Below are 12,737 nucleotides of genomic sequence, written 5' to 3' on the forward strand. Positions count from 1 at the left end.
TTACATATTATGCACATGCTTCTAATGCAATGGAAATAAAAATAAATAAATAAATATTTCAATTATGCTTAGTTAGACAATTAGACTATTAGAGTCTCCTTTTCTGTGCATTACAGACAGAAAGCAGCATTCTCATTTTTTTTTCCATCAATGGAGATAATTCACCTCAGAAAGGGTTAAGAAATTAAGCCATAACCTGTTTACTGTTTATCTCCCAAGTTATATCAGACTGCATTACCAACCGCTAGAGGGAGCCCGCGAAAGGGTCCAAGATTAATGGGAGTGAATGGAGCTAATTGGCTATAAACTCAAACTATTACAAATAGTAACTCATTATTGGCCAAGATATTACATACATTTTAGAAAGTACATGATGCATTTTGCTAAAAAAAATAAATACAAAGAAAAAAGAAAATCTACCTACAGTTCCAGTCAAATGTTTGGACACATTTTGGACACATATTCTCATTTAATATTTCCTAATTTCTTTATTTTCGAAACGGGAAATTAATGTTAAATACATATGGAATTACTTAGTAAACAAAAAAAAAAATTAATGACCCTAACCCAACTAAGATGGTTGATTTTAGCGCAGAGTCACATGGAATTGTTTTCTCAGCTTCTTGAAGAAGTTCCTAGAGATGCAGAACAATAGTTGCTGAGTTTCCTTCACGCATTAAATTAAATAAATAAAGAGTAACACTGAATGAATTGAAATTGGTATTTGAATGGTTGATTAGTACTATACATACTTCTCAGATTTAATCTTTAATATATTTGAGGCAACATGGAACAATTTAAAGTGGCATTAACCCCCCGGATTTTTGCAGACTCCACCCTCAGCTCAATTTTAAAAAAGGCTAACAATGAGAGGGGTAGATAGAAGTTAATCCAGCATAATTGAAAAATAAGCAATTGTATGGTTTGTTGCTTTATTCAATGTAAAGCGCATCACTTTCTATTGTATTTATTTTAGTTTTTTTTTTCTTTTTTATATATGGTTTAGCTTATTCGTCATCTGTATATTAAGGTTGTTATGGACGGGGCATGTAAGATTTTGTGTATTTGTTGTATAACTTATATGTTCCCTTTGGGAAAAAATCACTGTTTAATTCTGTTCCCTGTTTTTATCTTTCACATATACAGCTCTGGAAAAAAATAAGAGAGCACTTCATTTCCTGTTGTTGTTTTATTCTATAAAATACAGACATTTCTCCCAAATTCCTAATAAAAATGTTGTCATTTAGAGCATTTATTTGCAGAAAATGAGAAATTGCTGATGCAGATCTTAAAATAACTCTATTTGCTTGCATATTTCGGGCGAGTGCAGGTGAGTAGGAGGTGCTATATATTCGGGGGCGTGGCTTAATGTCCTGGAAGGCAGGTACGCGGAAAGGGAGGAAGAATGTGGAGCTGTGTGTGTCACTGCAGGGCAATTTGACTGTTTTTTTACTTTTTAAAGTTAGAATGAGTTAAATATATAAAGCCGGGGCTGGAGGAGGAGAACATGGGTGAGTGTGCTCTTCTGTTTAAGGGTAGATTTGCTGTGTAAAAGGTGGAGGGTAATGTAGAGCTGCTGTAAGGTGTGGTGGCTGTTCTAATGGGCGTATATAGAGTTTTACACTCGGTCAGAGACACACGGGTTTTGTGGAGCTAATTGTGTACAGAACTATAAACAGTGTGTCTTAGAGTGAGATAGAGAGAGAGAGAGACAGAAGTTTAAGGTAGTCTGAGATTTCAGTAACTCGATATATGTGTTTAGAAGATCGAGAAGAGAGGCCAAAAACATCTACAGGTAAAGGTATGGAGATAATGATTCAGATGGTAGCATAGTGTCCTGTAGGGGTGGGCGATATGGCCCTAAAATAATATCATAATAATTCAGGGTATATGACAATACTATTATTTTCTGTAGATAAATATTCAGTTTTATTCCGTAAAAATGAAACAGTAAAAAAAAAAAAAAAAAAAAAAAAAAAAAAATATATATATATATATATATATATATATATATATATATATATATATATATATATATATATATATATATATAATGTTTTTAGTTTTACTGTATAAAACTTGAATATTTATCTAATACCAAACTTTATGCTTACCAGAAGTGGCATAAAGTTATCCAAAAGCAGTGTGTAAGACTAGTGGAGGAGAACATGCCAAGATGCATGAAAACTATGAAAACCAGGGTTATTCAACCAAATATTGATTTCCGACCGCTTAAAACATTATGAATATGGACTTGTTTTCTTTGCAATATTTGATTTTTTTTTTGTTATTTTAGCTATTTCTCATTTATGCAAATAAATTCTCTAAATTACGCTATATTTATTTTGAATTTTGGAGAAATGTTGTCTGTAGTTTATAGAATTAAACAACAGTGTTAATTTTACTCAAACATATACCTATATAGAGCAAAATCAGAGAAAAGATAAACATAAACAGCAACTTACCAAGATTATCAATATTTTATTATCTCATGATAAATTTTCTTATTTTATCAACAATAAGCATTTCGAGGAGATCTTCAGTACTTAAAGAACGCTGACCCAGCTGTACATTTTATTACAGATAGTGTATAAAGTTATGTTTAATTGGAGGATGTGCAACAAAAATTAAATGAGAATCACTCTACTCTGCATTAAATAATATTTGAACAGCTGAATTTTCACTGCTGATGCTGTATTTTGTCTGCGTGTCAAAATAAAATAAATACTGTGTATAATACAAAAATGTCTTTAAATACTGTGATATAATGTTTTACCATATCACCCCGAGCTCTATCAGCATGATTATTTACTTCATGGGTGGTGGCTTTCATACTGTTCATTAAGGAGGTGAGATATGGCCCTAAAATAATATCACAATATTTCATGGTATTTTCACGATAACGATACTCTTGGAGATATGAGAAAACACTGAATTAAAAAATCAAAAATACACTACTGCTTAAAATAAAAAATAATAACATTATTATTGCATATGATATTATATGGTACACCTCTATTTAAGATATAAAAAATACAAGAATTTTATCAGATTTGTAACAGAAGTCAATGATCCAGAGTGTCATGATACTAATAATACACTCCAAATATCTCCATATATCCAGGATTAAAGTAAAATAAATGATACTGGACATATATAATCTGTCTCTAGTAGATATATAATGGAAAATGAGAACAGTGTGAATTAAAAAATATATATATTACGCGATATTATTGTGTAAGCTACGATATGGCACATCCCTACTGTACATATCAATATTATAAATTCATATTAAAAAAATATTGATTTAGAGATATTGATTATGAAATATATGGGGATATAGACAGATTGCCATTTCGTCCAGTCCTACATTTTGAATGAAATAATAACAGTAACAAAATATATACAAATATAAAGCCTTTTCTGAGAAGAATATTTACATGTACAACTAATATTTAAAAATAAATATCGATTTTTTTTAAACTGATACAAAATTGCAGAAGAAAATATTGAAATACTTTATAATGAATATATTAATATTAATTTTTTACACCTCTAGTGGTCAGACATATTACTGATTTTAATTCATCCACTTTTGTAAAGCAGATTTTTCCCGCACAGAACGCATGACCTTGACACAAGCCTATTTAGCTTCTTACAAATCAAGCCTTGGTTTTTTTGCTGTACAAACAGACATCTTATTGTCTTTTGAACTTTATGGGTTTGCGGCTTTGTTTTTCCTTCCTCACTGAATTTTCCAGATGCTCACAGGTCTCAGAATCCCTGGCTGTGTTTGGTATTACAAGTTTGGAACCTGCTTTTCAGCTTTTCTATTACTCATAACAGACAGTGTGCCTGTCTCTCTCTCTCTCACACACACACACACATACACACAGGTTGGGTATTTTGTTCTCTTCATTTTTGTCTCACATTGGAAAAATGCTTTAGATCCAATAAGACTAAGTACTCTTTTGTAGTTATTATTATGGCTTTTGGGAGATCAAAGCAAATGAAACAAATTATAGTTGGATTGCATTTAATCACAAGCATTATTAAGGTCAGGATATTGGATGATCCATTCCATTGTTTTGCAATATACAGTATCCAACACAGGTAGGTACACCCCTCACATTTTTGCAAATATTTTATTAAATCTTTTCATGAGAAAACAGTATTGAAATGAAACTTGGATTTCGTTTAGAGTAGTCAGTGTATAGTTTGTCTAGCAGTGTAGATTTACTGTCATTTAAAAAATTAACTCAACACAACTGACTACACCTCAAAGTCAACATGTCCATATTGTGCCCAATTGTGTCACCATCAATCTCTTGTGTGTCATGTGACTCCTTAGAGTTACAAGGTCTCAGGTGTGAATAGGAAGCAGGGCTGTTAAATTGTGTGTTTCGGGTACATTTTTCTCATACTGGCCACTGAAAATTCAAGATGGCACTTCATGGCAAAGAACTCTCGGCGGATGTGAGAGATAGAATTGTAATTGTCCACAAAGATGGCCTAGGCTATAAAAAGATTGCCAACACCCTAAAATGGAGATTCAGCACAACGGCCAAGGTCATACAGCAGTTTTCCAGGACGTGTTCCACTCAGAACAGACCTCTCCATAGTCAACCAGAGAGGCTGAGCCCATGTGTTCAGCATAATATCCAGAGGTTGGCTTCAAAAAAGAGACACATGAGTCCTTCTATCATTGCATCAGAGCACTGCTTTGCACGAGCAAAATAGAGAAAGAGCCAGACAGACAGACAAATGGCACGAGTGAAATAGAGAAAGAGCCAGACAGACAGACAAATGGCACGAGTGAAATAGAGAGAGAGCCAGACAGACAGACGGCACAAACGAAAGAGAGAGACAGAGAGAGACAGACAGACAGACGCCACAAGTGAAGAAGAGAGAGCGATTGAGAGAGAGAGACAGACAACGCAAGTGAAAAAGAGAGAGAGAGAGACAGGCAGATGGTGCAAGAGAAAGACAGAGAGAGATGGTATGAGTGCCTAACCCTGCAGGCTAGGTCAGTAGCAGTTGCTAATAGCAGAAGTGCTACAGCTACACTTTCTGGGCTACATTTAGTGGTTCTACAAGTCTCCTATAGACTGCCTGTACTGTGTATTCTGCATGCAACTATTGCGATAATTATGATGAATTGATGAATGAATGGTATTATGGAGCCCACATCTGACATTAGACATATAGCCAATAGGTTCATATTTACTGTATCTACTGACAGTACTTCTTTAAAGTCTCGAGATTAGCTGTAGAAGTGCATTTGCATCTCTGTGTAAGCAATTGGTGCAACATAAGGTAGCTCAGCGCATTCCTTAGAAGGGGTGTCCACAAACACCTGGACATCAGCATTGATATATTGAGTATCAGTCGAGCACACATGGAAACCCAGCTTCGAACACCACACACTGTTGGGGAAATACTTGTTTAGTGACTAGGAATGCTTTACTCATTACCATAAACCAACTGTGAAACATTGAACTAATTTGTTTACGCCACAGCAGCACTTTTAATGCAGGGCCTGAATGGCTTGTTGCTAATTTCCATATTGCTAGCTCATTTATCTCTCCATCAGGTTCCCCTTCCCTCAGTCTTCTACCACACTGTGAGCGATTATCCATAACTTGAGTTCACATGGGAGATCTGTAGCTTGCTGTTGCTGCAATTATCCATTTAATCAAGCTCCTGTCTTTGCTTGTAGAAGCACCTGGGGGTGTTGTGATTAGTGGCCACTGGCCAGAATCTCAGGGGAATACTCAGGTCTTTGGGCTTCGTCTGCTAACTGTTTGGCAAAGCTGAAAAGCAGGTATAATTACTAAATAATTACAGGCCATTCTCGATTCTGCTAGCACTGAATCATTTGTAGTGTTGGCTATGTGCTCTCTGTCTCTGTTTTCTCTACCTCTCATTGAGGTCAAGATTATTTCTGCTGTATTATTTGATATTAAAAGATTAGATCAAGAGGACTAACCAACATGAAAACCAGAGAGCTTTCTGTGGGTAAATAAACAAGCAACTGTGAAGTTAAGAGAAAACAACAGTTAGGGATGTCCTTAAGAAGAAAGTCGTCACTGGTGTACTAAATAACAGATGTCAAACAGGTAGACCAAGAAAAACCACAGCAGTTGATTACAGAAACATTGTGACTGCTGTAAAGAAAAACACTAAAACAACTGTTAATGACATCAGCAACAACCTCCAGAGGGCAGGAGTGAAGCTATCACAATCTAGAAAGCATTCATCCATCCATAAACAAATTTTTGTGTCTGTGATTCTTATCATCTTCTGCTTTCAAGTAAAATCATACATCAGAAATCATACATTTATTAGCAGATAGACGGCATCTGAATTCAGTGATCAATCAAGTTTATTTTAACAGCAGTCACTGATCCACATTCATCACTCTTTTAGTTATACAGAATCTGACTCAATGAACTGTGTTTTCATTCCTGTCTCCAGGGCTGTGCTGCAGAAGTCTGAAGGATGAGAAGATCCTCATGAAGATGGGGTTGGGCTTGGTGCTGGCGGGCCATGTGAACTTCTTGCTGGGGGCCCTGATGCAGGGCAGTGTGCTGAGGGATGTGAAAGTGAGCGCTCAGTTTTCCACCTTAGAATACGCCATCACCAACATCATCGCTCTCGTAGCAGGACTCATGGTATGGACCAACAACAACTTCTGTGCTGTTCATTTTCTTTATGAAGTGCTTTGGAGTGCTATGTCCTGCTTCCTAAAATCCTAAGAACTGGGTTTGCAGTCATGGTTTTGCTTTCAAATGGTCTTGCAGCTTTCCATCAGCCAGAGCCCTGAGAGAGCACAATTGGCCTTGCTCTCTCTGGGTGGGTAGATGTCGCTCCTTCCCCTCATTGCTCCAGATTGATGTTGATCAGCACAAGGCGTCTGTGAGCTGATGTATCAGAACCGAGTCGCTGCGCTTTCTTCTGAGCACGCTGTGATGCTAGTCAGCAATGCTGACTAGCATCAAAAGCATGAAAAGCATGAAAAGACCCACCTTGTGTTGTGGCATCACCAGTGATGGGGGATATACAGCTGAATGGGTGGGACAATCAGCCTAGCTAAATTGGGAGAAAATTTAAAATAAATCTTAGAAAAAAAAGTTATTCCCCTAAAAAGGTTTATATTTTCCTTTGACGCACTGAACGGTTGTGACACAAGAGTACTAACATTTTTGGAAGTTTTACCCTATTTTGCACTACTAGTTTATTTAATGTCCACTGTTTGCACTGCTAAATTATTATTATATATTATTATTCTATTATTATCCATCCATCCATCCATTCATCTAGCACCATTTACCTGTTCGAATACATTTTAAACATGGAAACTAAAGGAAAACATCTTCTCATGTTTACTTCTCATGCTTGGCTTCCATTGGCTGTTGATGGGACACGTTCAGACTGAGTCGCTGACCACCATTCACTATTAGATTACACTCAAACATGTTTGATGTGCTCTGACTGGTCTGAAACATGATCCATGGGCTCAAAATCTTAGTTCTGTCCTTCAAACTCTACTTAACTCTCCACTCCAACTAACCAAACATCTACAGACTGGAACCAACCAGCACAGACTCGGCCAGACTGAGAATCGGGGCTAAAATCGGGGCAAAAGTAGTTTAGTGTAACCCCAGTTTTAGCCAGTTGTGCTCTCAGGGATTCACAGCAGTGGATGGCTATGGCATCATTTTATCAACCACCAGCAATAACCTAATATAAAAAACAGCACTTAGACAGCTGGGCCACTCAGGAGCCTGAAGTTTGAGGCTGCAGAGTTTTTAAACCCACAGCATCAGCCTCAGAGGCTCCGCCTACTCTTTTCTAACACATCTCCTAACACACGTTCAGGTGCTTCTACAGATCAGGATTAGCTTGTTTAAGAGTCAGTTTAGTGGAGAGTGTGAAGTTCTCAGGAACAGTGGGTAGAAATCTCTGTGTTAAACAGGTCAGATTGTATCCACTGTCACTAAATCTTCCTGATGTTTGTTTTTCTCCTCACATGATCTGTCTTGCTGGGACCTGCAGGGCATTATTGGAGGAATAATAGCCATCGTTCTCTCCAAAAACATGAAAAAACAGGCACTGGTAAGAGGAACACTCACACACACAAAGAGTACATTCACCCATTAAACAACAGTCTCTCTCTTTCTCTCCCTCTCTCTCTCTCTCTCTCTCTTTCTCTATTTCCCTTTTTTAAACCTCTCTCTCTTTTACTATTTCTCACTCTCATTAAACAATAGGAGAAGAAAAAGAACTGATGTTCTCAGTGGATTTTGCTTACTAGTACCATAGTATGATTATAAGCACCTACCTGTCTGTAATTACATCATTATTTAGGTTATTTTCCTCATTACCAACCCTAAACTCCCAAAGTTGGAACGTTTTTCAGGTCTGTGAGAATGCAGAAATTTATGTATATTAAAAAAATTAAGTTGACCAGACATTAAATATATTTTTTACAGTCCCAACTCCTTCTGATTTTAAGGTTTTTTTCTTATTTCTTTTTATTTTAGTTTACTAATATACATTCCAAATGCTTAAGCATCAAACTTTATATCAAACTAGATCAGACTCTAATAATACAGCCTGTTATACGTTATCTCATTTGTGTCTTGTTTTTTGCCTGTCTGTTTCTGTGTCATCCCTAGCCTGATTTCCCTCCTCATGTGCTTTTAATCACATGACTCTGTTTTGTTGTTCTCTTGTCTCCGCCCTAGCCCCGCCCTGTCATTAGTGTTATTCACACCTGTTTCTAGTTTGTTACAATCCAAATATTAACGATCAAAAGGAGAAAAATTATGTTGCAAATTCTAAAGAGAAAAAATATACAGCAAATGTATATTTTTAAATATACTTGGTTGCTTTATAATCATTTGCAGTTATTTAAAAATATATATATATTTCATTTTGTCAATCATTGCTTTTTATTTTTGTGTTTTTGTAAATTGTTTTATTTTTCTGATAATCTGGAATCTCTTCTTTGCTTCTTTGCTGCTTCAGTTTTTTGCTTCTGAGTTTTGGCACCGTTTTCACGGGTGGGCGGGGCTTAGAATAAGGCGTTCCCCTTGAATCTTCATTGGTCAGCTGGTTCTGGGCTAACTGTTGGTACCGTGAACCCTGGTCGGTCTGAGACTGACCACACCCATCCCGCCTGTGTCTATTATGCTAAAAGTGCATAATAATATATTGCACTTTTTGTGCAATTATTAAAAAAGCGCCATATTATAAACAACACAGTATCATATTTATAAAATCTAAGTAAAAGAAAAGTTTACTTTTTTATCCAACACTGAGTACAACACTGTTGTCTGACTAGTGGTCGGGGATTATACACGAAATGAAGCAATATTTGACACCAACCTTTACATGTGAATTAATAACTAAATTTGCTATTGTGTATCGTGTGGAAAATATCACAATATGATACAATGTCAATATTTCTTTAAGTATACAGCTTTTAATAGGAAAGTTAAAATTTCCCCTTCTTCCTCTAACTGCAGAAATGGTCATTATTGATGATGAGCATCCTGGCTTTCCTCCTGGGTGCTGCCTCTGCAGTGAGCGTCAGCATCTCCATGGTGAACGCCATCACTAACAGCGGCATGAGTCTACTGGCACAGTGCAATCTGAGCGGCAACATCAGCACCTACAACACCTACCGCATCACCAACGAGTGCCCCTTTGACCCCACCCGCATCTACGTGAGTAACAGCAGAAAATAGAACAATAGGTCAGAATGGATCATTATCAATGTTTCTCCCAATTTAGCTAGGTCAATTGTCACACTAATTCAGCTGCTCCTCAGCTATACACTCCCTATCACTGGTGATGCTTTCAACACCAGGAGGGTGAAGACTAGCACATGCCTCCTCTGATACATGTGAAGTCAGCTACTGCCTCTTTTTAAACATTGCTAAGTAGCATCACAGCACGCTCTGATGAAAAGAGCAGGGACTCGGTTCCGATACATCAGCTCACAGATGCATTGTGCTGATCTACATTACCCTAGGAGTGATGTGGTGAAAGAGAGCTCCATCTACTCACCAAGAGAGAGCATGGCCAATTGTGCTCTCTCAGCTGATGGCAAGCTGCATGACTGGGATTCGAACCTGCGATCTCCCGATCATAGTGACAGTGCCCAACAATACATTTTTATGTTCCCAGTGCTCTGCTTAGTGTGGTTAAATTAAATTATTCTTTTACATGAATATACAACTCAAATTTTAAAAGTACGTTTTCGTCTAGTTTTTACAATGTTTTTTTTTATAATTTAGACATTTCAGTTAGTTTCAATACATTTAGTTATTTTCATAAAAAACAAAGCTAAACATGTTCAAGAACTCCCTGTCCACTCTGTTATCTTGTGATAGCCCCATCCCTTTGTGAAAGAAACCTTTGATATCAGTAAAATCTTAAGCTGTCCAGAATCACGTAATAAATCATGTAGTAACTTAAAAGTGTTAAACAAACCAAAATAATCTGTGAAGCATTTAGGTGCTCTTATCTGGGGTGTTGTTAACTTGTGGTTTCTGTGGCTGGTAACTCTAACAAACTTATCCTGTGCAACAGAGGAAACTCTTGGTCTTTCGTTTCCATGGGCGGTCCTGATGAGAGCCAGTTTCATCATAATGTTTTTGATGGTCTTTGCGACTGCACTTGCTGATACTTTAAAAAAAATCCTGAAATGGAATTGACTGACCTTCATTAAAAGTCGTAAAGTCATTTTTTGTTCTTTACTTAGTTGAGTAGTTCTTTCCATAATATGGATTAGAATGTTACTCATATAGGACTATTCACTGTATTTACCAACTCTACCTCTTCACTACTTTACACCTGATGCTCTCAAACACATTAAGAGGCAAGAAATTCAAGTAATTAACTCTTGATGAGTTCAGCACAGCTGTTAACTGAAAGATATTCCAGGTGACTCTACCTTATAAAGCTGACTGAGAAAATGCAGACAAGATGTGCAAAGCTGTTTCCTAAGTTAGAGGTGCTACTTTGAAGAATCTAAAATATAAAAAACATATTCTGGTTTGTTTAATATTTTGTTGGTTTACTAAATAATTATGTATGTCTTTCCTTATGCTTATAATGACTTTAGGATTCATCTACATACAACGCATTTTAATATAATGGAAAACCACCATTTTTAAGGTATTTGGTACACCCCTTGATTGGAGTGTGTTTTCCCCACTCTTCCTGCAGGGGACTACTCTGATCCTGTGGGTGCTGCTGGTCCTGATGTCCATGGTGGAGGTGGTGTTCTCTGGACGTTGCTTCGTGGCCTGCACCGCGTTCCTGCGTCTGCCCTGCCCCTGGAGGAAGAGACCGGTTAATGCCAAAAGGGTAAAAACACCTCTTTCATTACTCATGTACCGTGTAACTTAATCATATTCAGCTCTGATTCTGAAGATCCACTTCTCCTGTAAATATATGACTAGTTTTTTCTCCAAATGTATTTTTGTAACTCACAGAAGGGGCGTGTCCATTTCCCGGAGGAGTCCGTACCATCCTCACCTGTACCAGAGTCTTCCATCAACTGCCCAGAAGAGGAGGAACCAACGGAGGAAAACGACCTTCTAGATGCCACCTCACCTACCGAAGAGACCAGTGATTGGCTGTGAGCCAGAGGTCCTGCTCACCTGAGCCACAGGTGGACACTGCACACACCAAGTGCCACGCCCCTCTGGGACCAGTTTTTATATTTGTGGACAAGTCGCAAAGTGAGCGTCAGCAGCATGGTGCCCTTGGTTCCCAGTTCTCTAACTGTATTGAACAGTTTCATTGTTCTGAGAAACTTTTCAAGTGGGCTAATATACTCACTCACTGGCCATATTATTAGAAACACCAGCCTTGTACTTTCACTCACAGGCCACTTCAAATGGTAAAACAAAAAACTATGACCAACATCTTTATAAACATTACAATATTTATATTCTTATAATTTCCATTGCCATGCAACATTTAATGCACCATTGGAAAATTAGCAACTAATATATCTAATATTAATTTAATATTAATATTATTATATCTGTTTAACTGTTTAACAAAATGTGACTTTGTGATGTCAAACCAACTGTTAAATATATGCATACATACATACAAATACATGTATACAGTACTATAGATGTAAACTTGACTAAAAGTACAAGTGCTCTATTTAAAGAGACTTGAGTAAAAGTTTAACTGTTCTTTAAGCTCCACATTTAAGTGGAAGAACTAAAGTACCCAACATTTTTTGTTTAAAAAGCTTTGTTACAATGCAGCACATAAAAATGTATTGGAGTAAAAATTTTGAACTCATTCAAAATATACAGTAATATAAAAGTGGAAGTAGGAGCAAATAATACTCCTGTATATACAGATACAGCATTTTAGTACTTAACCCTTGTGTGGTGTTCGGGTCTGTGGGACCCGTTTTCATTTTTCATCAAATGATACTAACTCAAACTCATTGGCATTGGCTCATTTTTTGTGAAAAACATATATAAAAACACATTTTCGATAAACACACACTGGACCCCCCCCCCCCCCCTACACACACATTTATATTACATACAGTATGTTTGGCCAAGGGCTAATAAACATTGCTTCATTTGTAAATTTGAAACTAAACAAAGTTTCTACTCATATCTTGAGTTTAATTCATTTTCTTTTACATTTTATTAAAAAACTAAAAATAAAAGAGTAGCACTTTTTGA

General features: G+C 36.7%; 2 protein-coding genes across 2 annotated transcripts in view; one reads left to right on the forward strand and one right to left on the reverse strand.

Moving 5' to 3' along the window:
• The window catches only part of fam167b (family with sequence similarity 167 member B), a 679,430-nt gene that overhangs the window by 578,276 nt on the left and 88,417 nt on the right, over window positions 1–12,737 (reverse strand). The gene's annotated exons all lie outside the window — the stretch shown is intronic.
• On the forward strand, window positions 1,379–12,474 carry tmem54a (transmembrane protein 54a). Its single transcript, XM_022672661.2, has 6 exons — window positions 1,379–1,511; window positions 6,478–6,674; window positions 8,059–8,118; window positions 9,534–9,734; window positions 11,242–11,382; window positions 11,511–12,474. The coding sequence occupies exons 1-6, from the start codon at window positions 1,508–1,510 to the stop codon at window positions 11,658–11,660; spliced, it is 753 nt and encodes a 250-aa protein (XP_022528382.1). The 5' UTR covers window positions 1,379–1,507; the 3' UTR covers window positions 11,661–12,474.

Source organism: Astyanax mexicanus, chromosome 14, assembly GCF_023375975.1.
Source record: "Astyanax mexicanus isolate ESR-SI-001 chromosome 14, AstMex3_surface, whole genome shotgun sequence".
NCBI classification, from domain to species: domain Eukaryota; kingdom Metazoa; phylum Chordata; class Actinopteri; order Characiformes; family Acestrorhamphidae; genus Astyanax; species Astyanax mexicanus.